We start from the raw sequence: 27,580 nt of genomic DNA, 5'->3' as shown, positions 1-27,580 counted from the left end.
TCATCAACAGAGTAGTTTATACCTGGAGGTGGGCTGGAAGGGAAGGAAGAAAGGAGAGATGGAGGGAGGGAGGAAAGGAGAGAGAGAGGAAGAGAAGAAGGAACCATGCTGGTACTTTTTATGAAATTCGGTTGCTACCTTATGAGATGAATGGTAATGTCTCCATTTTTCAGATGGAATGTACTCCTTTACACCAGGCTTCTTTACTTAAAATTTTGTTTGTGAGACTTTTTTCTGATAGGGCCTGGAGTTGTAGTTTATTCATTTTTAGAGGCAATATAATACTTTACCGACCATGCCCCCTCTCTTTAACTGTAAATTCCAGATGTACATCTTTATAATTTGACATCTCTATACATCACAAAGTGATCACCACAGGTCTAGTTACCATTCATCATCATCATCCAGATAACACCCAGATAATTCTCTTCACCCTTTCACCACCCACAAACCACCCATGGTTTATTTCTGGACTCTATTCTGTTTTATTAATCAGTGAGTCTGTCTTTGTACTAATACCACAATGCTTTGCAGTATAGTTTGAAATCAGAAAGTGTGATACCTCAAGCCTTGTTCTTCTTTCTCAAGACTGCTTGAATCTTTTCAGAATCTTTTGTGGTTCCATACAAATTTTAGACATATTTGTTCTAGTTTATGAAGTATGCCACTGGAATTTTGAGCAGAAGACTTGAATAAACATTATTTCAAAGAAGATGTACAGATGGCCAACAGACACATGAAAAGATGCTTAACACCATTATTTAACAGGCAAATGCAAATCAAGATGACAACGACCTAACATCATTTATAATGGTTATTTAAAAAAAAAGATAAGTAATTACAAGTGATGGTGAGGACGTGGAGAAAAAGGAACTTTTGTATACTGTTAGCGAGAAGGTAAATCAATATACCCACTATGGAAGACACAGTCGGATGCATGGGTGGCTCAGTTGGCTAAGCATATGACTTTGGCTCAGGTCATGATCCCGGGGTCCTGGGATTGAGTCCCACATTGGGCTCCTTGCTCTGTGGGGAGCCCGCATCTCTCTCAGCCTGCCACTCCCCCTGCTGGTGGTCTCTCTTTATCTCTCTGTCTGACAAATAAATAATAAAATCTTTAAAAAAAAAAAAAAAAACCTGAAGAAAAGGAAATATAGTGGCCTCAAAAAATTAAGAATAGAACTATTGTATGACCCCAATATTCTACTCTGTGGTATTTATCCAAAGATATGAAAACACTAATTCGAAAAGATATATGCACACCCGTGTTTTCTGCAGCATTACTTAACAATAATAGCAAGATATTGAAACAACCTAGTTGTCCATCAATAGATGAATTAAAAAGGAGCAGCATATTTATTTATACAATGGACTACTACTAAAACAACAACAAAAAAGAACGAAATCTTGCCATTTGTGACAACACAGATGGACCTTGAAGGTATTAGACTAAATGAAATAAGACAAAGAAAGACAGGGCGCCTGGGTGGCTCAGTGGGTTAAGCCGCTGCCTTCGGCTCAGGTCATGATCTCAGGGTCCTGGGATCGAGTCCCACATCGGGCTCTCTGCTCAGCAGGGAGCCTGTTTCCTTCTCTCACTCTCTATCTGCCTGCCTCTCTGCCTACTTGTGATCTCTGTCTGTCAAATAAATAAAATCTTTAAAAAAAAAAAAAAGACAAAGAAAGACAAATGCCATATGATTTCAGTCATATGTGGAATCCAAAAAAACCAAACAAATGAACAAATAAAATAAAAACAACAGACTAGAGGTTACAGGGGATGGGGGCGTGGTTTGTGGATGGTGAAAGGGTGAAGAGAATTATCTGGGTGTTATCTGGATGATGATGAATGATAACTAGACCTGTGGTGATCACTTTGTGATGTGTATAAATGTTGAATTATAAAGATGTACATCTGAAATTTACATTTAAAGAGAAGGGAGCATGGTTGGTGAAGTATTATATTGCCCCTAAAAATGAATAAACTACAACTCCATCCCCCCCTTTTTTAGAGAGGGGGAGCTATGTGGGAAGGAGCAGAGGGAGAAGGAAAGAGAGAATCTTAAGCAGGCTTCATGCCCAGTGCAGAGCCTGACATGGGACTCGATCTCACAATCCTGAGATCATTACCTGAGCTGAAATCAAGAGTTGGACACTAAACTGAGTGAGCCAACCAGGCACCTCTCTTCTGCTCATTTCTTAATCAGGTTGTTTGTTTGCTTTGTTGCTGTCATTGAGTTATATGAATTTTATATGTATTTTGGATATTAACCCCTTATTGGATACGTAGTTTGCAAGAAAAAATTGCTCCTACTCAGTGGGTTGCCTATTTTTTTTAGTTTTTTGTTTTGTTTTGTTTTGTTTGTTTTTTGGTGGTTCCTGCACTGGGTAGAAGCTTTTAAGTTTGATCTCCAATTTGTTGACTTTCACTTTTGTTTCCCTTGTCTTTAATGTCAGATCTACAAAGATGTTACCAAAACTGATGTCAAAGACTTTAAAACTTATATTTTCTTCTAGGAATTTAATGGTTTCAGGTCTTACATTGAAGTTTTTAATGCATTTTGAGTTAATTTTTATGTATAATGTGACAGTGGTCTAGTTTTCTTCTTTCACATGTGGTTGTCCAGTTTTTCTAACATTATTGAAGGGACTGCCCTTTTTCCATTTTATGTTCTTGGCTCATTTGTCATAGATTAACTATCCATTTATGTGTGGGTTTATTTCTGGACTTTCTATTCTGTTTTATTAATCAGTGTGTCTGTCTTTGTACCAATACCATAATGTTTTGATTTACTACAGCTTTGCAGTATAGTTTGAAATCAGAAAGTGTGATACCTCTAGCTTTGTTCTTCTTTCTCAAAGCTGCTTGAATCTTTTCAGAATCTTTTGTGGTTCCATACAAATTTTAGACTTACTTGTTCTAGTTTGTGTGGTATGCCACTGGAATTTTGATAGGTATTGCACCGAATCTGTGGATTGTGTGACTAATGTAGACATTTTTACAATATTAATTCAGTCTGAGAACAGAATATGTTGCCATTTATTTGCAGCTTCTTTACTGTCTTACAATGTCCAGGTCATTCATCTTCTTGGTTAAATTTATTAGTAGGTATTTCATTCTTTTGCTGATGCATTTCTAAATGGGATTGTTTTCTAAACTTCTTTCTAATATTTTGTTATTAGTATATAGAAATACTACAAATTTCTGTGCATTGATTTTGTACCCTGCAACTTGACTGAATTCACTTACTCTTAACAGGTATTTGTTTTGTTTTTGGTGGATTCTTTACAGTTTTCTGTACATAGTATCATGTCATCTGCAAGTAGCGACAGTGTTACCTTTTTTACGATTTGGATGCCTTTTATTTCTTTTTCTTGTAATATTTGTGGCTAGGACATCTAATACTAGTTCTGAATAAAAGTGGTGAGAATGGGTTTATTCCTGATCTTAGAGCTTTCAGCCTTTCACCATTAAGTATGATGTTAACTATAGGGTTGTCATATCAAGCCTTTATTACATTGAAGTATATTTCTTCCATACCCACTTTACTGAGAATTTTTATCATAAATGGATGTTGAATTATGTCACATTTTTTTCCCCTGCATCTATTGAGATCATGATTTTTGTTCATTTTGTTAATGTGATGTGCAGTATAGATTGAGTTGCAGATGTTGAACCATCCTGGCATCACTGGAATAAATTGCACTTGATCACAGTGTATGATTCTTTTAATGTATTGTTGGGTTTGTTTTGCTGATATTTGTTGTGGATTTTTTGGATCTCTGTTCATCAAGAGTATTGGCTTTTAATTTTCTTTTTTTGTGGTGCCCTTGTCTGGTTTTGGTATCAGGGTAATGCTGGCCTTGTAAAATGTGATTGGAAGCTTTCCATCCCCTTCAAATTTTGGAAGAGTTTCAAAATATTCTTTGAATGTTTGGTAGAATTCTCCGGTGAAGCCATCTGCCATCTGGTCCTAGACTTTTGTTATTGGGAGGTTTTTGATTACTGTTACAATCTCCTTACTAGTCTATTTAGATTTTATATCTCCTTTTATCTCTTTATTATTCAATCTTATTCAGTCTTGGAAGATTCTAGGTTTCTAGGAATTTATTAATTTCTTCCAGGTTGTCCAGTTTTTTTGTGTATCATTTTTTCATAGTAGTCTCTTACAATCCTTGGTTGTAACTTCTCCTCTGTGTTATTGGTATTGGTTATAACTTCTCTTTCTGATTTTATTTGAATTCTCTCTCTCTCTCTCTCGTCTTTTTCTTGGTTAGTGTAGCTAAGTGTTTGTTAATTTTGTTTATCTTTTCAAAGAGCCAGCTATTTATTTATTTATTTATTTATTTATTTATCCTTTTTTTCCTATTGCCTTTTTAGTCTCTGTTTCTCCTCTGGTCACTATGTCCTTTCTTCTGTTAATTTTGGTCCTTGTTTGTTCTTCTTTCGTGATTCCTTTAGGTGTAAAATTAGATTGTTTATTTGAGATTTTTCGTATTTCTTGAGGTAGGCCTTATTGCTATAAACTTCCCTCATAGAACTGCTTTTACTGCATCCCATATATTTGGTATTTCCTATTTTTATTTTCACTTGTCTATGGATTTTTTTTTTTTTTACTTCTCCTTTGTTTCCCTTTAATGACCCATTGGTTGTTCAGTAGCATGTTGTTTAATTTCCAAGTTTTCATGTTTGTTTGTTTGTTTGTTTTCTCCATTTTCTTCTTCTAATTAATTCCTACCTTCATACCAGTTTGCTTGGAAAAGATGCTTGATACAATTTAACTATTATTGAAATTATTGAACTTGTTTTATGGCCAATCTGTGATCCAAACTGGATACATTTCCTGTACACTTGAGAAAATGTATTCTGCTTTTGGATAGAATGTTTTCTATATATTTGTTAAGTCTATCTGGTCTAATGTGTTTGAAACTGATGTTTCTATATTGAGTTATTGCTGTTGTTGTTGTTGTCTAGATAATTTATCCATTGACAACAGTGGGATATTATACTCTCCTAGTGTTACTATATTGATTTCAATTTCTCTCTTTAAGTCTGTTAATATTTTCTTTATATATTTTAGTTCTCCCCTGTCTGGTGCATATATATTTATAAATGTTATATTTTCTTGTTAGATTGACCTCTTTATGTAATGCCTTCTTTTTAAGTTTTTATTTATTTATTTGATAGAGATCACAAGTAGGCAGAGCAGGAGGATGGGAGTGGGGGAGGGAAGCAGGCTCCCTGCTGAGCAGAGAGCCTGATGTGGGGCTCAGTCTCAGGACCCTGCGATCATGACCTGAGTCTAAGGCAGAGGTTTAACCCGCTGAGCCACCCAGGCGCCCCTGTAATGCCCTCTTTGGTTTTTTAATTCAATCTTTGTTCTGAAGTTTATTTTGTTTGAAAATGAGCATAACTACTTCAGCATTCTTTTCATTTCCATTTTCATGGACTGTCTTTTTCTGTCCTTTCAGTCTTTGTGTTCTTACTTCTGAAGTGAATATCTTGTAGGCAGCATATAGATGGGTCTTGGTTTGTTTTTGTTTTTGTTTTGTTTTGTTTTTTAATCTGCTTTGCACTCTGTGTCTTTTTACTGATGATTTTAAACCATTTACATTTAAAATATACATAAGTATATACTTACTGCCATTTCCTTCATTATTTTCTTATTTTTGTAGTTCCTTTCTGTTCCTTTTTTCTCTTTCTCTCTTCCTTTGTGGTTTGATAACTTTCTTGAGTGTTATGTTTAGCTTCCTTTCTCATTTTCTTTTGTGTATTTACTATATACTTCTTCCCTTGTGGTAACCATGAGGTTCACATAAAATATCATATATAAATAGCAGCTTGTTTTAGGCTCATAGAAACTTAATTTTAAATACATTTCAAAGCCTTACCTTATTACCCTTTGCCATGTTTTATAGTTTTTGATGACACATTTTGCATCTTTTTACTTTATGCTGCCCTTAACTAATTATTGTAGTTTGAGGGAATTTTACTATGTTTTTCTTTCAGCTTTCACACTTGCCTTACAGGCAATTCTTCACTACCTTTGTTATACATTTTCCTTTTCCAGTGAGATTTTTAAACTTTATTCATATATATATATGTGTGTGTATGTGTGTGTGAGAACATATATAATAGATGTTAATTATGAATATATAATATATTAATTATAACCAAATATATATTTTCTAATATTTTTAACCAAATATATATTTGGTTATAATGAATAGTGCAATTTCTCTTTGCCTTAAAGAAGGCCCTTTAGCATTTCTCATAGGGCCATTATAGTGGTGATGAATCCTATATCTTTTGCTTATCAGGAAAACTCTTAATCTCTCCTCCAGTTTGGGATGATAACCTTAAGGGGGAGAGAATTCTTGGTTGAATTTATTGTACAGATAAAGCATCTGAGGTACTTCAGGGACTGGAGACCATTCCAGCCAGGTGCTCTGGCCAGGCTAGAGGAGCTCAGATTGTAATATTTAACCTTTCCTTTCAAGTTAGTCCCACTATTGATTCCTTTTATTCTTTCATTTGGTAAATAGTTATTAAACACATACTATATCGTAGGCATTGGGGAGCTAATAGGATTTAGTGGCGAGCAAGTTTATAGTCTAATGATTTCCTCTTTCACTTTGCAGGTTATGGCTTTCAAATCACAGCCTATTTCCTCAAGAGAGGGTTACGCCTTTACTGTTTCAGGGGTTCACAGAGTACTGGTAAGAAACTGATTTCTTTAGTTGTCAGGCATTTTGCACTATTAACTTGCACTAGAGAAGGAATGAAAATTAAGGAATGAAGATTCCAACTTGCTTAATTACCTTTGTGAAATTGAAGTACTAATTAAGACTATTTCTAAATATTTGTGATTTTTGTTTTGTTTTGTTTTTCAATTTTCACTGATTTACTGCCTCTCTGAGAACTATGAGCTGAACCACATTATGCTTCATTCTCCTGCTGCATCTCAGCACTTTCATTGAGCTTCTAGAATGATTTGAGAGGCAGTTAAACTATGAATCACTTCATCTTTGTCTGTGCACACCAATTCCCTGGGATACAGAACAAGTGTGTACACGAGAAAATGCTTTCCCAGCCCAGAGCTGTCAGAGCCTTTCTTAGGTGTGTGACAAGGCCAGCTTCCCTCCTCATTTCCCCAAGTCAAGAAGTCCACTGGGGAAATGATGTCAAACACGTCCAGCCAACAACAATAAAGTCAGATGCTAATGACAATTCTCCAAGCTGATCTGAGCATTGGAAAGAAAATCTAACTGAACTTCCTTGGATGATTTTAATATATAAGATATGAAACAGGGACTTTGAAAATAAACTGTGTGGAGATTTGCTCTTGGAATCTTAACAATGATCTGCACTTTTTAAACTTAAAGTGTCAATCAAATATATTACTCTTTTAAAATATATATATATATATATATCTTAATGGGACTTTCCACTTTGTTCAGTTCTCTTAGTAAAATAAGCCTGTCTGTTAAAATGAAGACTAGCTACTCTGTATGGTAGAGATTTTTATTGCCTAAATCTTCACTTTATTTAAATATTAAATATTAAAACAATAAAAATTCCAGTTATGACCTAAGCAAAGAAAAGGTGTGCAGACGTTGCTTTCTATTTATACAATACCTGGCCCCCAAATGTTCAAAATTCATCATTCTAGCATTCTTATTTTTTAGAGGAAGAAGTGGAAAGACAAATCAGGGAAATTATTGGATAGAATTGATCATTTTGAATTTGAATTCTGATCTACTAAGTTGTAGTTCGATTTTACAGTTTTCGGCAAGAGGCAGATAATGAATTCTGTGACTCAGTTCCTCCTTCCTGAGAGTGAGAAGCAGGCTACTTACCACTTATCTCATTAAGAAATTTTAAGAATTAGGGTGCCTGAGCGGCCCACTTGGTTAAGCACCTGACTTTGGCTCAGGTCATGATCTCGAGATCCTGGGATTGAGCCCTTTGCTCAGCAGGGAGTCTGCTGCTCCTTCTCTCTTTCCCTCTGCCCCTTCCCCTGCTCTTGCATGCATGCATGCTCTCTCTCTCTCTCTCTCTCTCTCTCAAATAAATAAAATCTTTTTTTTTTTTTTTTTAAGAAATTAACAATTAGTGAATAAGGATGCCTGGGTGGCTCGGTCAGTTAAGCATCTGCCTTCAGCTCAGGTCATGATCTCTGGATCCTAGAATCAGCCCTGCATCAGGCTCCCAGCTCAGTGGGGATCCTGCTTCTCCTTCTCCCTCTGTTGCTTCCCCTACTTGTACTCTCTCTTTCCCCCTCTCCCTCTGTCAAGTAAATAACTAAATAACTAATCTTAAGAAAAAAAAAAGAATGAATGGATATTAATGACTTCTATTTTATTTATTTTTGGCTTTTCAAAGTCCTTTCCTAGTCTCCTAACCAGATAAAACATCTGTAAGAGGTCAGAGTTTCACAGCACGCTTTCTGAAAGGGGGATTTTTACATGAGGAGGACTAGTGGGGTTAAGACCAGAGTGACAGGTTAGGTTCCACTCAGGGAAGTGTGTAGGTCATGTGGTAGATACTGAGAATGGGGTTTTGAGGAGGATAAATGGAGCTGGGGTTTTTTTGGTTTTGTTTTTTGTTTTTGTTGTTGTTGTTGTTGTTTGTTTGTTTTTTAGAGCTGGTAACCTGCTTGCACTGAGTAGGATGAAATAGAATAGGGAAGAGTGATAACCAAGGACACAGCAGTGATCTAGGGGCGGGGTAAGGAGATGGCTCTTACTAGAACATCAACTCATTAGGCCTTTGGTGTAATTTAACCTAGCCAGGTGGTATGGTGTTAATTCTGTTTAAGTTGTGCATCTGTGTAATCAACACCTTCACACTTGGCTCCTGAGTATATCAGGCTAAGAGGCGTTATTGCCTCAGTCAGTCCCTCACGTTGTCAGCCATTGTTGGAAATGAGCAATGTGTGTAAAAGGCTTCACTTACCGATTCATACCATCCCTCTGTAAAAATATTGGTCATCTTAAAGGGAGGTTTTCTCTTTTAGAAAAAATGGCTTTGTGTTAATCAGTATGATACATGTGTATTATAAAAATATTAGAGTAGTACAACCAAGTATAAAGAAGGGAGAAGATCCTCACCACCCACCCAGAATACACATTGTTAGCATCAGCTAAACATCACTCCAGAGATAGTTGGAGGCTGCATACGTGAATGTGGATGGATAGACAAATGAGAGAGGAGAAAAGATACAGATGGCATTTACCACTTCATATTCTTTCTTTCACTGAATGTTGGGGCATCCAGTTCTGTGATTCCTTCAGCCTTTTCTGCCCAAAAGTCAATTGTTTTGCTTTAAGAAATTGTAATGATTAGTGTGACTATAGTGTAATTGTATCAACTGTGCTATCGCATGTTTTACTATTTCCTTATTATTATTCCTGTTAAGGACACTGCTATTTCCATAGCCTGATTCAGATTGGGAATCTGCCCTTCAGTTTAGGGGACGGATCTAAGACCAGATGACCAAAGAGATGACAATTAAAGTAATTAGTTAGAATGTCAATGAGTTTTTAGATTTTAATCTTCTATCTTTCTCTTCCTCCTCTTGTATAAATCCACACAATCATTAGAGAACGTTGATCCTATTTCCCAAATGTGAGTTCTGGTCAGAGAACAGCAAACTGACACAGGGGGAGGGCTGCAAGGGCCCTGCCTGGGGGTTTGAAGGGATATAACATAATGGTCCAGGGGCTCAGGTGGACCAATTTGCAACCTCCTGGGTGCTCCCCAGAGCTCTGTGCTTGCCCCGCCCTGCTGAGTGCAAACACTGAAAGGTGAGGAGAAGAGACATGTGTCTTATACATACATGCTTATGACTAGAACAGAAAATTCTGGGACCAAGCATTTCTCTGGTCATAGATTTTTGATGCCTTTAGTAATTTTATTTTCTTCATTTTGTGCAGAACTCCGTGTATTTCCTGACAGATTTGTGGTCTGTGTAAGTCAGCTTTCGTTCAGTCATGATCTTTTGGCAAGTCAGAATGAAGAATTGGTATGTACAAAAACATTCTGTAAATAAGTCCACTTAAATGACAACTTAAAAATTGAAAAAGTACTGTCTTCAGTTTTCATTTGGTTATCCAGCATTCAGTGCATGTTTTAGGGGATGAAAAATATCCTACCTATTGCATGGTAATATTAACTGATGTGTTTTGGTTTGTTTGTTTTTATTTTCTTGTTCTGAAGACCCGTTGAAAATTTAGTTTGATCAACCATATCTTTTCTACATCAATGTTACATGAGAAAGCAACATCTCACAAAAACTGTGATGATGCTTATGATAATATTCAAATGAGATAAAGCAAAATCTTTCAGTGAAATGAAGCAAAATCCACATATTTCTGCTAGAAGCTTTCATTGGGGTCAGTGGCTTTTGAATTTTATTCCATGGTGAATCACTGACATTTTCATGAGAATCAGTACTTTTCCCCAGTGTGTTGTTTCTTTGCTGATAGGGCTTGTTTTCTGTCTCTTTTCTCAGGCTTTTCTCTGTCTCAAGCCTCATCAGGTCCTTGTTTCATTTGTATTTTGTTGGAGTTCTCAGTGCAGATAAATAGAGAAAACTTATCCACACTATGGTAGCTTTGAGCTTTGTCTTTTCAGCTTAACATACACACTTAAGAGAGTCTACTTGGGTGTGTGTGTGTGTGTGTGTGTGTGTGTGTGTGTGTGTGTGTGTTGTGCTGCAGCCACAGTCCACAATCTAAACTTACCGCTGTATAATTTTTTTTCATATTTTTGGATATATTACTTGAACTTTAACAAAGAGGAGAAAAATCTAGCAGACACGAAACCTGGACATGAAGTATGACATGATTGTTATGCTTCTAAAATAATTTATGGGGATATTAGATGACCCCTTATGTTTATTATTTTTTAATCTATATGAAATGTGAAATTTGGGCCACCTGGTCTAAAATCAGCTTCTTAGCTCATCTTAAATAAATGCTAGAAGGGTGAATAGGGACTTGGGAAAAGTAGAGAGCAGACAAGCTTTTGTTTGGAGCAGATGATCCCTTTGGAAAAGCCAGTGGGACCCTTATTTCTTCATGTATCAATTAAATGGCATAAATGAAGCAAATTTAGCAAAAAGTATTCAAAGTGTATTCTTTGAAATGTTCCCAGGATGTTAGAGTTGTCTTAGTAAATTAATAAATACTAAAGTAGTAACGTTGTTAGTAAACAACTATAATACAACTTAACTGATTCTCAGAGCAGTGAAGAGATTGATCTGTGGTTTAAGAAAACAGTTAACTCTACCAGGAAGTGTCCCTGCTTCAGATGGAATACAGAAGAAATTAGATCTTTTATGATATGTAATATTAATACTTTATATCTTAAATGATTAAGGCTGAGTTAAAACATTTCAATACAAATGAAATACTATCCTCCTTCGGGGCACTGGTCTTTATATGGATCTGAGTTTTCTATAACTGCTGTCATAGAAATCCTGTAATCTAGAGGACTTCGTAAATGTTAAGTTTTCATTCTGAAGAGTTGACTAGTCTCAGCCTTTTACATAAGCCCGTTCAGTTTTCTTATCCTCAGTACGTTGTGACTTGTAGTGATTAACGCTATCAGAGTTCCTATCACCAGGGTCCTTCATTGTTTTCAGTGACTCTCTACGGATGTGCTCCGTCTCTGGCTCTGCTGCCGCTCCACTCCCCCACCTCTGACTGTGCCTTCAGGAACACACGCTTCCCAGCCACACACATGGGAGTCAGCTAACACGTAGCACCACTAACCAGGTCCCTCCCTGGACACAGGCTCTGTGCACCCCTTTCTCCTTTCAGGCCCCCAGTCCACCACTTCCTTAAGCTTGTTGTCCCTAGAAATGGTGAACTATCCAGGCCTACCCAAGGCCTTCCTGCAAAATGCCCATCAGGCCAAAAACATGGTCCTTCTACCACAGGTGCCTTGGAGCTCTCACCTCACTGATGTTGGACCTCTGCAGAGCCTACTTGTCTCAGCCATGTGAGGCTCAGTAAACCATCCTTCCTTCCCAGAATTGCCTTCTGTGTCAGAGAAGACAGGCATACTCCTCATTATGTACTTCAAATGCCCAAAGCCAGTGATACCTGGCTCTCGTGTGCATATTCCTTGAACTTCTGGAAAGCCTTGACATCTTTATCCCTTTACACTGGTATTTGCCAAAGGGCAGGATCCATCTCATTTCCATTGGTGGTTATTCTCCGGGAATGTCTGACTGGGCAAGGACTGGGAAATCGGCTTCCTAAATAGCCGTATTGGAGATGTGTTTTTGTCACTAAACATCAGCGAGTTTCCTCTAAGTGTTTACTATATGTGCTGCCGAAGCGAGCACCCCTCTAAGTGTTTACTGTACTCAGTCTGCCATGGCCCCTAAAGTGATGGGGGAGTAAGCCAGTACCCAGGCAACAAACAGCCTGGGCACCCGTCTTGTGCCTCAAGTAGCAGATTCCTTTTCTTCTTCCTACTTCTTTTTTCTTTTTTCTTTTTGGTTCCTCAGTGTCTAAATGACAGTTGGTTAGGAAAGCTGGGAGTGCCTGTTCAGCACTGCTCTGCCAAGGGGCGTCTTCCAGCCTGTATTGAAGGAAGCCGGCTGCACATAGTGCCCTGGTTCCTGAAGGTGGCTACACAAAAGGACTGCTGTTCCAGATCGAATGCTACAAAGGGAGTAATCTCCCTCCCTTGGAGGGCAGAGCAGGTGCAGCCATGCCACCCCCTCGTGCCCTCCCCCAACACCAGGGAGGTCTGTTACCCCAGTGTCAGCATTGCTGCCCCCCCTCCCCCCCGCCCCGCAAGGGGCGTTAGTGCCCGGAGATGCTCCTTGTTGCGACAGCTCTGCACCGAGTGCCCATGTGCCGGGGATGTGGGAATTGGGATGTGTGCTTTGGGAAGAAAGGGCATTATTATGAGATGAGTCACTGTATTTTTCTTACTACAGTTTCTCATAAGAAATCTCAAGGCCCTTGTAGCCTCAGTGTTTGACCTATTGCTAGGAATGGAGCTAGGAAGTCTTTCTGAGGGTTTTTACCTTTTGTTTTGTGCCCTTTGTTCTCCCTTACCTTTGTTTCTCCTGAGAAGTACAAAGAGCATAAAGTAAATTTTGATGGCACTGTTATAGTCCATTTCAACGATATTGTCATGTATTTACAAACCCAGTTCCCTATATCGAGGCTGTTTTTTTTCCCTCAGAGGTAAAGCTCTGGGGCTTTGGGAAATTAAAAATTATTTATTATTTGTATTATTTTTTTATTAAAGTGAATAGCCAAAAATCACCAAAGTAATTACAAAGTAATAACTTTATTGTGGAAATAGAACTCTGTATATATCTGGGACATTTCAGGGTCAGCACAAAGCTATTATCTCATAGAGCATTGGTTACAGGCACTCCTACCCTTCGGAGATCTTTCCCATCTGTTCTAACCATCACACTTGAACGTAATTTGCTGGGTGCTGGCTCTGTGCCAGGAGCTTGAGTAGGCACTGGGGAAACAGAATAAAAAAAAAAAAGAAAGAGAGAAAGAAAGTGGAGCTTGTAGTCTGCCTTCAAGGAGCTTGTAGTCTGCCAAATCAGGGGCACTGAACGTTACCCTGGTGACCTAAAAAAAAAAAAAAAAAATGTAATTCAAATAGAGCTTCCCTTTTTCTTAAAGATGTATCCATTCTGCATCTTAATGGTGCACTTGGATCCTCTGCTATTCAGAAGAAAGCCCCAAATTCTAAATTACTTTCTAACTTTTAAACCGAAACTGTAAAAGTCTATGATTCCTTTGGAAATTAAAAATGGCATGTAATACCCCAGGGCTGCCTCAAAGTGGGTATATAATGAAGATGTTTGAGTTCTCTGCCTCATGCTCCATTGAGATTGTGGCCAAGTTGTGACAGTAGCCATCAGATGTACCCCAGTCATCAGGTCCTCTGTGCTAGCCTTTTGCTGTAGCATCAGCTTGGAAGACCATCACTGGCATGTCCCGATGGGAGACGCTGTTTAAGCACTAAACTGAACACGTGAGTCTAACTACTGTGTAATGGCAAAGAATTCTGCTAGTTTATGAGTATAAAATTGACAAGAGAACGAGTCTGAAGAAGCAATAAACTATGCTAGCCGGGGTTATTTTTAGCTTGGCTTTCATAATTGAACCTCTGTGGGCCTTAGTCCTCATCTCAGTCAAGGGGAAGGGTATCAAATGATCTCAGAAATCCTTTCTCACACTGAATTTCTGTCTAGGGAAGCAGATGAAAATGTAGCAAAATAACAACCGTTAAATAATTTCATACAAAAGAGAAACTCACTTGTAAATTTAAAAGTTGTGTTACAAGAAAAAAAAAGTGGGGGTAGAGCTACATTTTATTTTAGGAAAGATAAAAAGAATATATAAAGAAACAAACATTTCAGACCATCCATTTTTAGAAGAAATAAACTTCTTAACAGTTTGTGCATTAACTTTGCACCCTTATTGACAGGACTAGTTTTATGAGGGAACTTCTGCCTAACTATAAATCAAATCATTCAAGAAAAGAACTTCTTTTGTATCAAAAAATTAAGTAAGTAGTAGATTTTTTTCCTAGGTTTTTCATGATGTGTCATAAGCTTTTTAAGACTCCATTCTTCTCATCTTATTGTATTTTCTAAACAATGCTAATGGTAGATTACTTGGAAGCCATTAAGCCAAGATTCCTGTAGCACTAGGAAAAGTTCCTTGAAGGGGAAGAGGTTGTTCCCATATTTCACATTTCCCACAGTGTTCTGAACTTAGTTTTTTACTTAATAACTGCTTACCAAAATTGTCCATGTTCATTGTACAGAAACTCTAGAATCCAAATATAAACAAAGAAAGTAAAAATTATCCACAACTCCCAACCTAAAGACAGCCTCTGTTAATGACCTAGTCTGTCCCCCTCCATACTTGATACTTGATAGCTGAGGTCACTGTGTACTTATTTTAGCCAGGACCCATTCATTTGTGAATTGTGTGTTTGTGTCCATTTTTCTGTTGGTATTTTTGTATTTCACAAACTCCTGTTTAAAAACTTCTTGCATAGTAAGGAAAGTTAACTTTTAGTGAATTTATCATTTACCTTTCAATTATATGACATGACTGTGTGATAGATATGTATGTCCTCAATTTTATGGTTTCCGTAATGATTTCTGCCTTTGATTATCTTGGTGTTTTGGTTTTCAGAGTTAGACAAATATTTCTTTATATTTTCTTGTGTTTTTGTGGAATTTGTTTTAGTTTGTAATATGAGGTAGTTTTTATTCTGTATGTTGATCAATGTTGTGATAATTGTAGTTACTGGGTTTAAGGGATAAAGGTGCTCAGTCTGCCTGTACTAATGAGGCTTCACTTGGTGTGCACACAAGCAGGGGCTTCTCTGGGGACCAGGCTCTCTTCTTGACCGTGTAGCAGCAGAACATCTCCAATGCCCACCATCTTGCCTTCTGCATCCCTAGGCTGACTGCCCTCTCCTCTTCCAGTCACCTGTGGCCAGTGCTCAGGGTCAGAACATGGTCACCAGATCGCTGAGGAACAGATTAGGGCCACGCCCTCAGCAGAGCCTACAGATGGGCTATTTGGGTTTAGTCAGAAACTATAGTAGCCATCACACACCTGCCCTTATAATACGTACTGGCAGGTGCAATGTCCTAATGGCTGGTGGTGGGGATAAGATATTCTAGGTCAGGTTGGTCTGTTTAGAATAGTTTTTCTAAACTGTGACAAAGAAGATACATTTTTCCTCAGGTGAGAAAAAAATTTTTTTTAAAATTTTTTATTGTATTTCTTTTTATTTTTTATTATGTCCAGTTAGCCAACATATAGTACATCACGAGTTCTTGTTGTGTTCAGAGAATTCACCAGTTGGTGTTTAACACCCAGTGCTCATCCCAACATGTGCCCTCCTTAATACACATCATTTTTTTAAAGATTAACTATCCTTGCAGTGCCTGGGTGGGTCAGTTGGTTGAGTGTCCAACTTGTGATTTCAGCTCGGGTTGTGATCTTGGGGTCATGGAATAGACCCAAGTTGTGCTCAGCACTCCGCACAGAGTCTGCTGAGATTTTTTTCCCCCTCTCTCTCCCTCCCTCTGAGCTCCTCCTGCTACTGGCACATACGTGTGCTCTCTCTTTCTAAAGTAAATAAATTAATTAAGAAAAAAGATTATCCTTTGATTATATGTTACAGTAACCTGAAGTTTCATTCTCCTTTCCTAATAATAAAATTCTCTCCAATGATTAGCCAGCAGTGTTTGTGAAAGAGATGGTTCGTGCTCCCCTGATTCTAGCACCCGTAAGGAACCTGCCCTTTTGGGCACTTGGGTGGCTCAGTCAGTTGAACACCTGCCTTCAGTTCAGGTCATGATCCCGGAGTCCTGGGATTGAGTCCCATATCCAGCTTGCTCATCAGGGAGCCTGCTTCTCCCTCTCCCTTCCCTCCCACATGTGCTCTCTCTTCTCTTTCTTTCTCTCTTAAATAAATGAATAAAATCTTTAAGAAAAACAAAACAAAACACAAAAAAGGAGCCTGCCCTTTGCTGAATGAGACTAGGATAGGCAGGGTAAGCTGAAATAGGACATATCTAAGTTAGACTAGATAGAGTAAGCGAGAATAGGATGTCTCTGGGTCCTCTCATCCTTTGTGCTTATTCTTTCTAGTGCAGACCTAGAATCTTTCTCGGATGACCAGTTAGATGATAGATTGAATTGGGAAAAACAGGGCAGGGAATAGAAAAAGTAGAAAAGAGATCAAACTTGAAATTAAAAGATCTGGCTTTGACCACTGCCTCTCTCACTCCCTGGATGACCTTGGACAAGTCATCTGACCTTTCGGAGTGTTGGTCCCCTGTCTTGTTAAGCAGAGGTAAAAGCGATGCCTATTATACAGACCTTCCCAAGTTTTACTAAGGATCAAGTGAGATAGTGAATATAAAAATGTCTTCTAGACTTAAAAAGCAGTTTTCCAATATTAATTATCATTACTGTTTCCATTCTTCCCTGAAGAGGAGTTAATTTAAACATCATTAACACCAGATTAGCAGATTGCTGTATATCTTACCCTGCCCGATGTAAATGGCAATGTCCATCTGCACATATTATTTTCCCAAAAAGCTCAACACCCTCATTTTTTTGTCTCCACTTGTCAGCTCAGCTTCATTTTGCAGCTATAAAAAGAGAGATACCAAAAAGGTAAGTGATAAACTCCCATTTAGCCAGCAAGTCAGTGGTGAAGAAGGGCTACAATGAGAGCATAAACTCGTGACCTTCAGTGGGAGCTCCGTTAATCAACATCCAGAGGAGGAGGGCCAGAAACCACCAGCTAGAATGCCTTTCATTTCCAACAGCTGCCAGTAGACTCACGATGAGATACGGCTTTGGAGGAAGGGCCCAGTGTCTTCTCTGAACTACATAGGAATTGGGAGTCCACAGACTTCTCAGGCCCAAATCTGTAAAAGCTCTTAAGTTCTTTTGAACACCCACAGTGATAGCACAGAGTTTGACAGGCAAGAGGATTATGTTTAGAAAGTTCATTTAGTAAGCAGATGATTTAGAATTCAGTACTCATTTTCCCAAGGAAACCATGTCATAAATGGGGTGAGATTCCCAGACTAGTTCACAGAAGCTGTTACTGTCGTGAGATGGGAGTCTTGGAAAGGGGGTCTTACTGTCTGTGTTCAAGAGAAGTGGGAAGAGCTGTTCCTTCTGTGTCCCTGGGCAGAGAGCCAGCTCTGAGCACTCAGAATTTTGAAACAAGACAGTCATCTGTGATGTCTTCTCTCTGGCTCTTCTGTCTTATTCTCACTGGTGTCCAGGGGGTACCATGGGCCCTCTTCTGGCTGGCGCTACCTCTTGCGTGGCTGGATATACATTTACCCACCTGGCTCTTCTCCCATGTCCAGGCCCACACATTGAGCCACGGGACATGTGAGGGGGAAAAAAGTCATCAACCTGAATGAAGGACTAGCAATCTTCCTAGCAGGTGTTGGCATTTTCAACCACAGTTCTCTGTGGGAGGAATTATTTTAGAATGGGGTATCCCGCCTGAGGAAGTTCCCGTTAAGTTTCTCTCTGTTTTTCACAGATATTTCCCTTCTGCTTCTAAACTGAGCACTATTAACCTGTAATTCATAAATTCCCTAAAATTTAAGAAAAAAGAAATTTTTAGCTTCTTTAAAAAATATTTTATTAACCAAAGTTTAATAACTTTCATTCAGTCCTCAGAGTGGTCAACAAACTCCCCATCATTAAGAAGCACAGGTCCCAAACCTATAAATTTTTTAAAGCATCCAAGTTTCATCATGCTTGTATGGTGCCAGAGGCTCGACAGTGGGGCCTAGGGGTACGTGGGATTTATTTTTGGGTTCTCAAGGGTTAGGTGAATGTAAACTGGAAAATCCCTGTGAAATGTGTACTTCCTGCAAAATAACTTCCTTGATTTTTTTTTACTGATTCCATTTTCAGGTTAACATTCTTTGCAACAATTTATTGGTACTTCCCTAGATATACACAAGGCAGGTTCATGGTCATCAGTTCAGAATAAAAGAAAACTTTAAAATTTTTATTAAAAAACAAAAACAAGAAAAAACCTACAGTGTTTGCTACTGACCCAGGCAGTGGCATCAGCAAGGCTGCGCTCCACTTTCCCTTAGAGATCGATCCTTTCACAGGAAAGCAGAGAAAAGGAGGCTTTGGAAGAGGGACTTGGCCCAGAGAAACACAGTGAAGCAAAAGGTTTATCCTTCACTGTGGTATTTGGACAGATGACTTGGCCTCATAGGGCATCAGTTTCCTCATCTCTGAAATGGGGAAGGTCATGTCCTCCTCTTGGCTGTCCCAGGAGGACTCGTTTGGTGCTAGTACCTATGTTAACTGCTTTGTCTGTGGTATCTCAGTACAGATGTCTTCAATCCTTATCATCTTAGGAGAAGATGATTTCAGTTTATGGTGGAATTCATGAGATACCCTTTGCCCTTTCATCTGACCTCTTTTTGCTTCAGTTCCTTTGTGTCTATATATAGAAATAGATAACAGATATAGGTATCTATCTATCTGTCTATCTGTAGTTTCTATACATTCTTTTAATTGTTCATTAGTACTCCGCCCCACCTGTTTTACCCTTTTTATTTCCATGACTTATTCATTACCAAATAATTTAAGAAAACATTAAAAGTGAAATTTGGGAAAGGGAGACCTCTTCCTCATTTTAAGACATGTGGCTTCTGTATGGTCACAGTGCATCATGGTCTAAGATTGTGGTCGTTGTCGGAATTTGTGCTGTGCTGGGCCTGCTTTTCTATAAGTGACTCAACCTTCCCTAGTCTGTCCTAGTTCAGAATGCTGATGCTCTTACAAATCAATGGGCATCATACTAAAGTTCAAGAATAACCTTTCTGCCTTATCACAGAGTTATAAAGAATTGAAAGTGGTCTAGGCTTATACTTTAATACTATTATTTGCTGCCCAAATAAGTTGATAATATATTACTTTTACTCCGCTTTTATTGTTTGCAAAAAACTTGTATTGTTGGCAGGGAGCTGTCACATACAATAACTTATTCAATGCAGCAAATCTGAGAAGAGATTGTATCAGTCTTGAACCTTTTAGTTTTCAAGGGACAGGAAGGCCAACTCAAAATGGCTTAGCAAAAAAGGAAGGTTTTTGGCTCATGTGCCTGTAAAGTCCAGACTTCAGGTATGGCTTGTTGACCAGAAGCACAAAGAATATCATCATGACTATTTCTCACATCCTCTGGCTCTGCCTTCCACAGTGTTGGCTTCATTCTTCAGCCTGTATGTGGTGGTTGGCTCTGGTAGCTCCAGCCCATGGGAACAGAGAGCAGGCCTCTTCCCAGGCCACCTGTAGCTCATGCATCTCTTTGAGACTCATGAATTCAGTACTCTGATTGGCCTGGATGGGGTCATGGGCCTATTTCTGGAGTCTGGTTTAGAGACAAGGCCTCCTAAAATGCATGGATATCGGATAGGGACTAGAGGCAAAATCTGAGTATTATTTCCAGGAAATGAATGAGTGTCCACCATAGAGATATTCTTATTCCTTTTTTCTAGATGAGGAAACTGGTGTTCAGGGAAGAGAAGTAGCTTGTCTAGAGCTCACTGCAAGGAAGAGACTGGGTGGGGGCTAGACCCAAGGACTTCAACTCTTTCTACAAGTTGCATCTCTGACTATGATGGCAGCTGACCCACTGGGCACAGTGCAGAGAGCACTCAACAGAGGCCTTCTCTGCTCAGTTCTGCCCCTAGCTAAAAGCACACTTAATCTCTTGGGTCTCATTGTTCAAATAGGGACAATACCTGCCTGCTAAGTAAGCTCCAATGAGATGTGGGGAAAAGGACTTTAATGGCGTAAGTTCTTTACAAATGCAAGGCAGGCTTGCATTTTCAAAGACCTTGTATGGTTTCTGTAGGCACCAAGTTTTCTTTTTACAGTCATGTCAAGAAAATGTGTTTAGCACTTTCCAGTTTCTAAAGTGTGCTTCATACAGCTTGCTGCATTTAAATTTCCCAAACAGTCCTAAAGGACAGATGAGAAACCCACCAATCAGGGAATTCAGAGATGGGCTCTGGCACAAGCAGCCAATGACTACCAGACCTTGGCTTCCATCTCCTACTTCACTGTGTTCCCCTTCCCCTCCCAGGAGTGTTAACCTGATTTGCTCAAACTCGGGAGATATGTGATCACAAAGAATTCAGACATAGTAACATTTTGAATGTGACATAAAGCTACGTGTCCTAATATTTTACTATGAGTTACCTCCGTTTAAAATACTCTGGTTGAGTTATGAATTATTTTCATTTAGGATTGACTGAAACAATCAGAGGAAACTCACGTACATGACCATAAGAAATTAGATCTCTAAAGAAGATAGAGCCTGAAAGTACCACATTACTGCATAAGTACTACTGTGAGAAAAACCTTAATGGCATTGAAAAGCCTTTTTTCCTGCCTTCTCCCGTTATTGCCTCCCTATCAGGCAGGATATTCTGCAGTTCTGGAAATAAGAGTGTGGTGGGATAGCTCCTGTCATCCCTTCTAAATGTAGCTCTGAGGGGTGCTGGGAGCACCCCACTGGGGGCTGCACTGCAATGGTGGGGTGTACCCACGGAGCTCCTCGAGTGACCTGCAGTCTGGTCTCGTGGCCCCAGAACCTTCCCCGGCAGTTCCAACCTAGGTTACTACTCATGTCCCAGGGCCTACAGCCTACGGCTTGAAAGCTGAAGCAAGATTCTCCCAACAGAAGCCCCGTTTGTCAGATGAATAATGGCACTGAAGGCCATTCTGTTTGTCCATGTCAAGTGAGGTCCCTGGAGTGTGGGAATAACACCTTCAAAAGTGACTGACCCTACACTGGCCCCACATGACCACGTTGGGCCATGGAGCATTGGAAATGTGGCAAGTCAGGAGTGATGTTCTGTTCATGTCAGATACACAACAGATTCTGGAGACTTGGTATAAAAATATAAAATATCTCAACATTTTTATATTATATGTTGTAATGGTAACATTTTATATATTGGGCTAAATAATATATATTATTGAAATCTGATTTCGTCAGTTTTCTTGTACTTTTTTCATGGTCTATGGAAAATTTAAAGTTACATGTACAGCACATGTTATATTCCTGCTGGAGATCACTGGTTTCTACTCTGTTTCCACTTCACTCTTGAACCCGTCCATCCCAAACAGGCTTTGGACATTCCACCAAAAAAGAGCCTTTGTCAAGTCACCTTCCATTGGTCAGTTCTCACTCCTAATTGCTCAGCGTATTTGACATGGTTGTCACTTTCAGTGAAAGACTTTGTTTCCTCATGACCTCCTTTCCTGAATCCTCCTCATCTTCTTGACTTCTTTCTTCCTCATCCAAACTCACCCCTTACTGGGGTCATCCTGATTGATGACTTTATATACCATCTGCATGGACTTCCCAGCTTTCTGTCCATAGCCCAGACTGCTCTCTTCCTAAAACCTGTGTCTTGACTTCCTACTCAGCATCTCTGTTTGGATACCCAGGAGGACTCTTCAGGTTTACATATCTAAGGTTGATTTCTTGGTCCCACTTCCCCATGCCTGTCCCTCCCTCAGTACTTTCTGTGTTGGTAAAGGCTAACTTCCTTCACCCACTTTTTAAAACCACAGATCTTGGAGTCATCCTTGAATTTTCTGATGACAAACTCTATCCAGTCTATTGACACATTCTGTTGGGCCTCCCTTCAAATTATATTTGCATTCTAACCATTTCTTACCATCACCAGCTCCTAGAAGACCCCTTGTCTCTGAGTGGACTATGGCAGTAGTCTTATTACTGGTCTCCCTGTGTCCGTTTGTCCCCCTACTGCACCCAGGGTGACCCTTTTAAAAGCCCAAGTCACTTTTCCCCTTAGAACCTTCCAAAGGCACATCATAGTCCTTAGAATAAAATATGCCATCCTTATAAAACCCATATGTGATTTGCCTCCACCAATACGTACACATACCTGTTACCTTCCCTCCAACCCCTCCCCCTGATTTGCTGTCCTATTTCTTCTCCCCCCAGGCACATTCTATCTTTAGATTCTTGGTGTTCACATTTCTCCCTGCCTGAAATGCACTACATTCACATGGCTCACCCTCCACTCCGATCTCTCGGTAAAGCTCATCTTCATACCTACTACAGCATTCCCCCACCAACAGATCTAAAATAGACACTTTGGACATTTCTATCCCCTCATAACATCACAACCTTCTGACACATCATATGTTTATTTGTTTCTTGTCTTCCCCATGGGATGGAGACTCCGTGAGAGCAGAAATGTTTTCTGTGAGTGCACATCCTTCTTTACAGGGGCCTAAAAACAGTGTTCATTACAGAGTTCAGTGTTGCCTGATGGGATGATCCTGCCGGACTCTGCTCAGTTATCAAGTTCACCCATGCCCTGTTTGAGTGGGCAGAAGTTCATTAACTCTGCTGGGTATCAGAATCATTGGGGAGATTGCCTAAAAATGCATCCGCTTTGCCTCTCTGCCCTGGAGATCCAAATGCAGTAGATTCTGGGGTAGAATCCTAAACATTTTTGAACATGCTCCCTGGGTAATTTTGATGCCTGAGGTAACTGGACCACACTTGGCCAAACACTGCCTCAGTGGACCAGTTTACATTTATCTGTTGCTCTGTTCTGTCGAGTATCATTCCATGTATATTAGCAGTGCTTGAATCACCTGGGAACCTAAATATAGATCTCGTATACCCACCCTAGATCTGGTGAATCAACTTCCAGGGATGGGTCTTGGGAATCTGTATTTTTTGAAAAGCTCCCTTGGTGACAGTCTTCCCAACAGTCTTTGGGAGTCTCAGCTGTGTTTTATAGGCTCCTTGAGGAGGATACAAACTCAAGAGCAGGTGTCCCTTACATCTTTTTAGGCCAACTTCTCTTCTCATCCTTCACTAACCCAACAGTGTTCTACTCAGAAGTGGTATTCAGTAGGTCACTATGCCATGAACACCTTGATTTATCCTCGGTTTCGATTTGCCTTTGTAACTTAAACATCAGCCAGTCTGTCTAACTACATTTCAGTCCAGCCCATTCTCTGATCAGAAGCAGGAAGCATGTCTTAGCTGCCTCGCTAATTCCAGTGGGGATTCTCTTTGCAGTGTTTTCTGGCAATAAATTTAAAATGTGTTTCCTAGGTCAGGCCAGGCACATCACCCATCTTCATACTTAAATGCTCACCTATTCAACCTTCCTTTTGGACCTGTACTAGGGCCCACAACCTTAGCCTCAGGGCGCATCCACAAGACTCCACAGCGTCCCTGAGGATGACATCAAGACCTGACCCCTTGCCCTGGGAGCTTATCTGGGCTGCTCAGTCTGCCAAGGGAAGTGTTCCCCTGGATTAGATTCCCTTTGGGGCCTGTGGCCTTGCCCTACTTTTTTTTGGTTATGTCCTGGAACTATATATAGACAGTCTTTACAGCTGGACAGTTTAAAACTAAAATCAAAGCATTGCCAAAAATCAAAAAGTAAATGGGTGGGGAGTAGAGGGGGGCAGGTGATGATACTTGCAGAATTTTATTCCTTTTCTAGACTCAGAGCTAGGCTCTAGGTTGAGAAGAATCACCCATGAAGGCCCAAAGAGAGCCCCTTGGTTAACCTATTTTCTCTTCTCTCTTCTTCTCTAATTTTCTTTTTTTTTTTTTTAGTGGTATTTTGAGATTAAAAATATATATATATTTTAGAGAATGAGCAGGGGAGGGGCAGAGGGAGATGGAGAGAAAGAATTCCATGCGGTCTCCCCGCTGAGCACGGAGCCCAATGTGGGGCTCAGTCCTGGGACCCTGAGATCATAACCTGAGCCAAAATCAAGAGTCAGACGCTTAACCGACTGAGCCACCCAGGCTCCCCTTGGTTAACCTGTTTCTTTAGTAACCGAGTCCCCATGGAGTGTGCATTCTGGACTTTGGCCAACTGGTAACCTTTTTTAATATATTGAGTTTGTATGTATTCTTTGCAAAAGATGTCCAGGTCATTATTCAAGGCAGAATCTAAAAAGGAATAGCGTCATTTAGGTAAACCCAAGAAGCACTTCAGAGCACACACTGTCTTGTACCTTGGAGTTTTGCCTCTGGATAAGCCACAGATTACATTTTGGTTCCAGATGTGAGAAGCCATTAGTAATTAGGACAGCTCCCTTGGGAAATCCTGTTCCCAGTCCCTCTTCGAGAGAATCACTGCTTCCTCTGGAATATTTGTTTGGGGGGCTCCGGAGGCTGCGATTTAGTGACAAAGGGGAATGAATTGACCCTAGAAAAATAAGAATGAGAGATTTCTAATGAGATCTGACAGTTCAAGGACTGAAGAAAGAATCTAAGCTTTTTTTAAATTTTCCTGCCCACCCAGTCTTCATACAAATGTAAATATGCCTCCTTCAACAAATTGCCAAATGTGGTTTTGATTTGTAAGCAGGAGACCCAGCCTTGCCGGTTTCTTTTCTTTTTCTCTCTCTTTTTTTAAATCGAAGTCACAGGTTTTGCACTTTTTGAACTGGACATATCCTTCTGTCACTCCATCACGTTTTCTGTTGTCCTTCTCCTTCCAAGGACATTTTCCCCCATTGTTTGTGATCAGAGGAATTTGGGACGAGAGTCAATTGTCATGTTTCTTAAAGCAGTTTTTGAAGTTCCCATAGGAAATGCACAGTGCTCTTTAAACTGAGTTTAAAAAATAAATAAATAAAGGCAGAGATTGGATCTAGTATGAGATTTGAAGAGTGTCACTATCGCGGCATCGTACTTTATGTGGTCTGCGCAGTATCCATTGTTGTTATTTATGACCCTGTCTGCCTTCCATTGTGGACTTCTTCAAGCCTTGGGGAATTTACATCATTCCTAATAGCAAAAGGCTTTCTGGTTCCCACAGAGTTGTTCAAAGCCTGACTCATGCTCCTTATGTTAATTGTTCAACTCTGAAAATACAGCACTTACAGGGTGTGGTTGTAAGGGGAAAATCTACTGTACTTATAGGGCATGTTTAGAAGTGTTTCACACATAAATCTCAGTCTCTCTCTCTTTCTCCTTCTTTCTCTCTCCCCTTTTCTTCCCCCTCTCGTCCCCTCTTTTCCCCCTGCCCCTCCATCTCTCTCTCTCTCTCTCTCTCTCCTTTAACTTTAAAACTGTAGCTCTGTTTGGTCAAGGGGAGAAAAGGAGAAGCATCAAAATGCAGTATAATCCAATAAAACCTACAATATCCTGTTCACTAACTCTTAAAACTGACAGGTTATAACTGGATATGATTATGAGTGTCATTGATCCAGGTCTGAAACCATAGGCGAGATTAGTAGGAATTGAAAGCTTGTACTCTGTGGTGTGGGGCAGTGATTGTACAAAGGTCAAAGCACTGGTCTTTGGGGCTCCCTGGCATCATACTGATAGCCGCTGTCTACCAGGTGTTCTGGGATTGCCGTTGCTAAATTCCAATGTGAGTCTAAAGCAAGGGACCTACTGATAATTTCCCAGAATTCTTCCTTATGGCCTCAACATTTTACTGTGGAATTTGGTAGAGAAGGGAACTTACTCTCCCAGGAAATGAGAACAGTTAACACCTTGTCTGGATTATCTACTTGCTTAACAAAAAGGAAATGATTCCAAAACTGTGAAGTAGGTTAATGGGGGCAAAGATGGGGAGTTTTTGACGTTTTAGAAGTACTTCTGTATGGCGCTTCCTTGGGAACATGTAAGGATAGATAAACAGATAATCTCTGAATTAATGTAAAACTGTGGTGGTGCTGTCAGTTTAAGAAAAAACTCCCAGTTTTCTGGTAGCCAGGAACCACAAACTTCAGTTTTCAAAGTACCGGTATTCAAAGGTTTTAACTCAACTTCTGCAACCTTAAGTATTACAAAGGCCACGTTCTGTATTTTTTGTAAATAGAGAAAATGTGTGGAATTCTTAGGCTAATTAGGGTGTAGACCATGGTGCCAGCAGGTCTCTCTAGAAGATCAGCGCTCAGGCACATGCTGCTGCCTGGCCCGGTAATGCTGTCTTCATCACACTCGGGCCCCAGAGATAGCAGATCCTGGCCAAGAGATCCCAGATAGTTTGGATCCAACATCCTTTCTCTTACAGACTTGGATGTCTGTGGTGCATATTAACATATGAACTGTGTTGGGTAGGAGTCCAGAAAAAGTGACCATTTACCCAAAAGTTCTAGATTTTAAAAAATTCAAATAGCCTGACACTAAGTGGTTTCATCTAGTCTTCATGAAAATCCATTCACTGGGGCATTCAGAGTAGAACTGTTTTTTCTCATGTTCAGCTCATAGATTTCTGGTTGAACCCTTGTTATCTTTTGGAGTAGACGGAAGGAGCTCTCCATGGAGCGTCTGATTATTTTGCTGAGTGTGCGGAGAGTCAACTTCCTCCCAGTGCAAAGCGCAAGAGAAATGCTCTGAAAGAAATGTAGGTCTGATCAGTTTTCTTTTCCTTCTTTTTAATTCTGTGTGTGTGTCGGGGTGGGGGGTATGGGTATGTGACATGAAGTCTGGAATTCAACAGGAGTTTGTGGAAATTAATCACAAAACCCCCTCTGGCACCAAACTTACCCTAAATCCCATGTTTGCCCTTCTGCCTTCCTGACTGTCTTGCATTCTGGACAGTGGGGAGCAAGTCCTTGCCTCACAGGTGTGTTGCAAGGAGTAATTAATTACAAATGCTTTGAAGATGAAAAGCACCTGTTTGCTGGTGTGTTTCTTACAACTTTCCAAGTGACTACAGACCCATCTAAAAAAATGCATTCCTTTGCTGAAATGCAGGTTCTGATTCTAATATAATTATGATAAACCTCAAGCCTCTGATTAGGAACAATAAGAACATGTGTGTGTGTGTGTGTGTGTGTGTGTGTGTGTGTTTCCAGACTAAAGCTTAGCCAAAGTAAATATTTCAGCTTCAGTGTTACGAGTTTGGTGGTTTAAGAAATTTCTTCGCTATTCACAAGCCTGCAAATCTGTGTTGAAGTCAATATCTGCAGTCTCTCAATTCTCCCCATGCAGCTCCTGCCCTGCCCTTCAAAG

At 39.8% G+C, this 27,580-nt stretch overlaps 1 protein-coding gene across 1 annotated transcript in view; it reads left to right on the top strand.

Moving 5' to 3' along the window:
* The window catches only part of SLX4IP (SLX4 interacting protein), a 185,797-nt gene that overhangs the window by 152,787 nt on the left and 5,430 nt on the right, over positions 1-27,580 (top strand). Inside the window, 3 exon segments of the mRNA XM_082744411.1 lie at positions 6,643-6,720; positions 9,940-10,028; positions 26,869-26,969. Of these exon segments, the coding sequence (XP_082600537.1) occupies positions 6,643-6,720; positions 9,940-10,028; positions 26,869-26,969 (268 nt within the window).

This window comes from Mustela nivalis (genome assembly GCF_964662115.1).
Source record: "Mustela nivalis genome assembly, chromosome: 8".
Taxonomy (NCBI): Eukaryota; Metazoa; Chordata; class Mammalia; order Carnivora; family Mustelidae; genus Mustela; species Mustela nivalis.
This window is presented reverse-complemented; position numbering and strand designations above follow the sequence as displayed.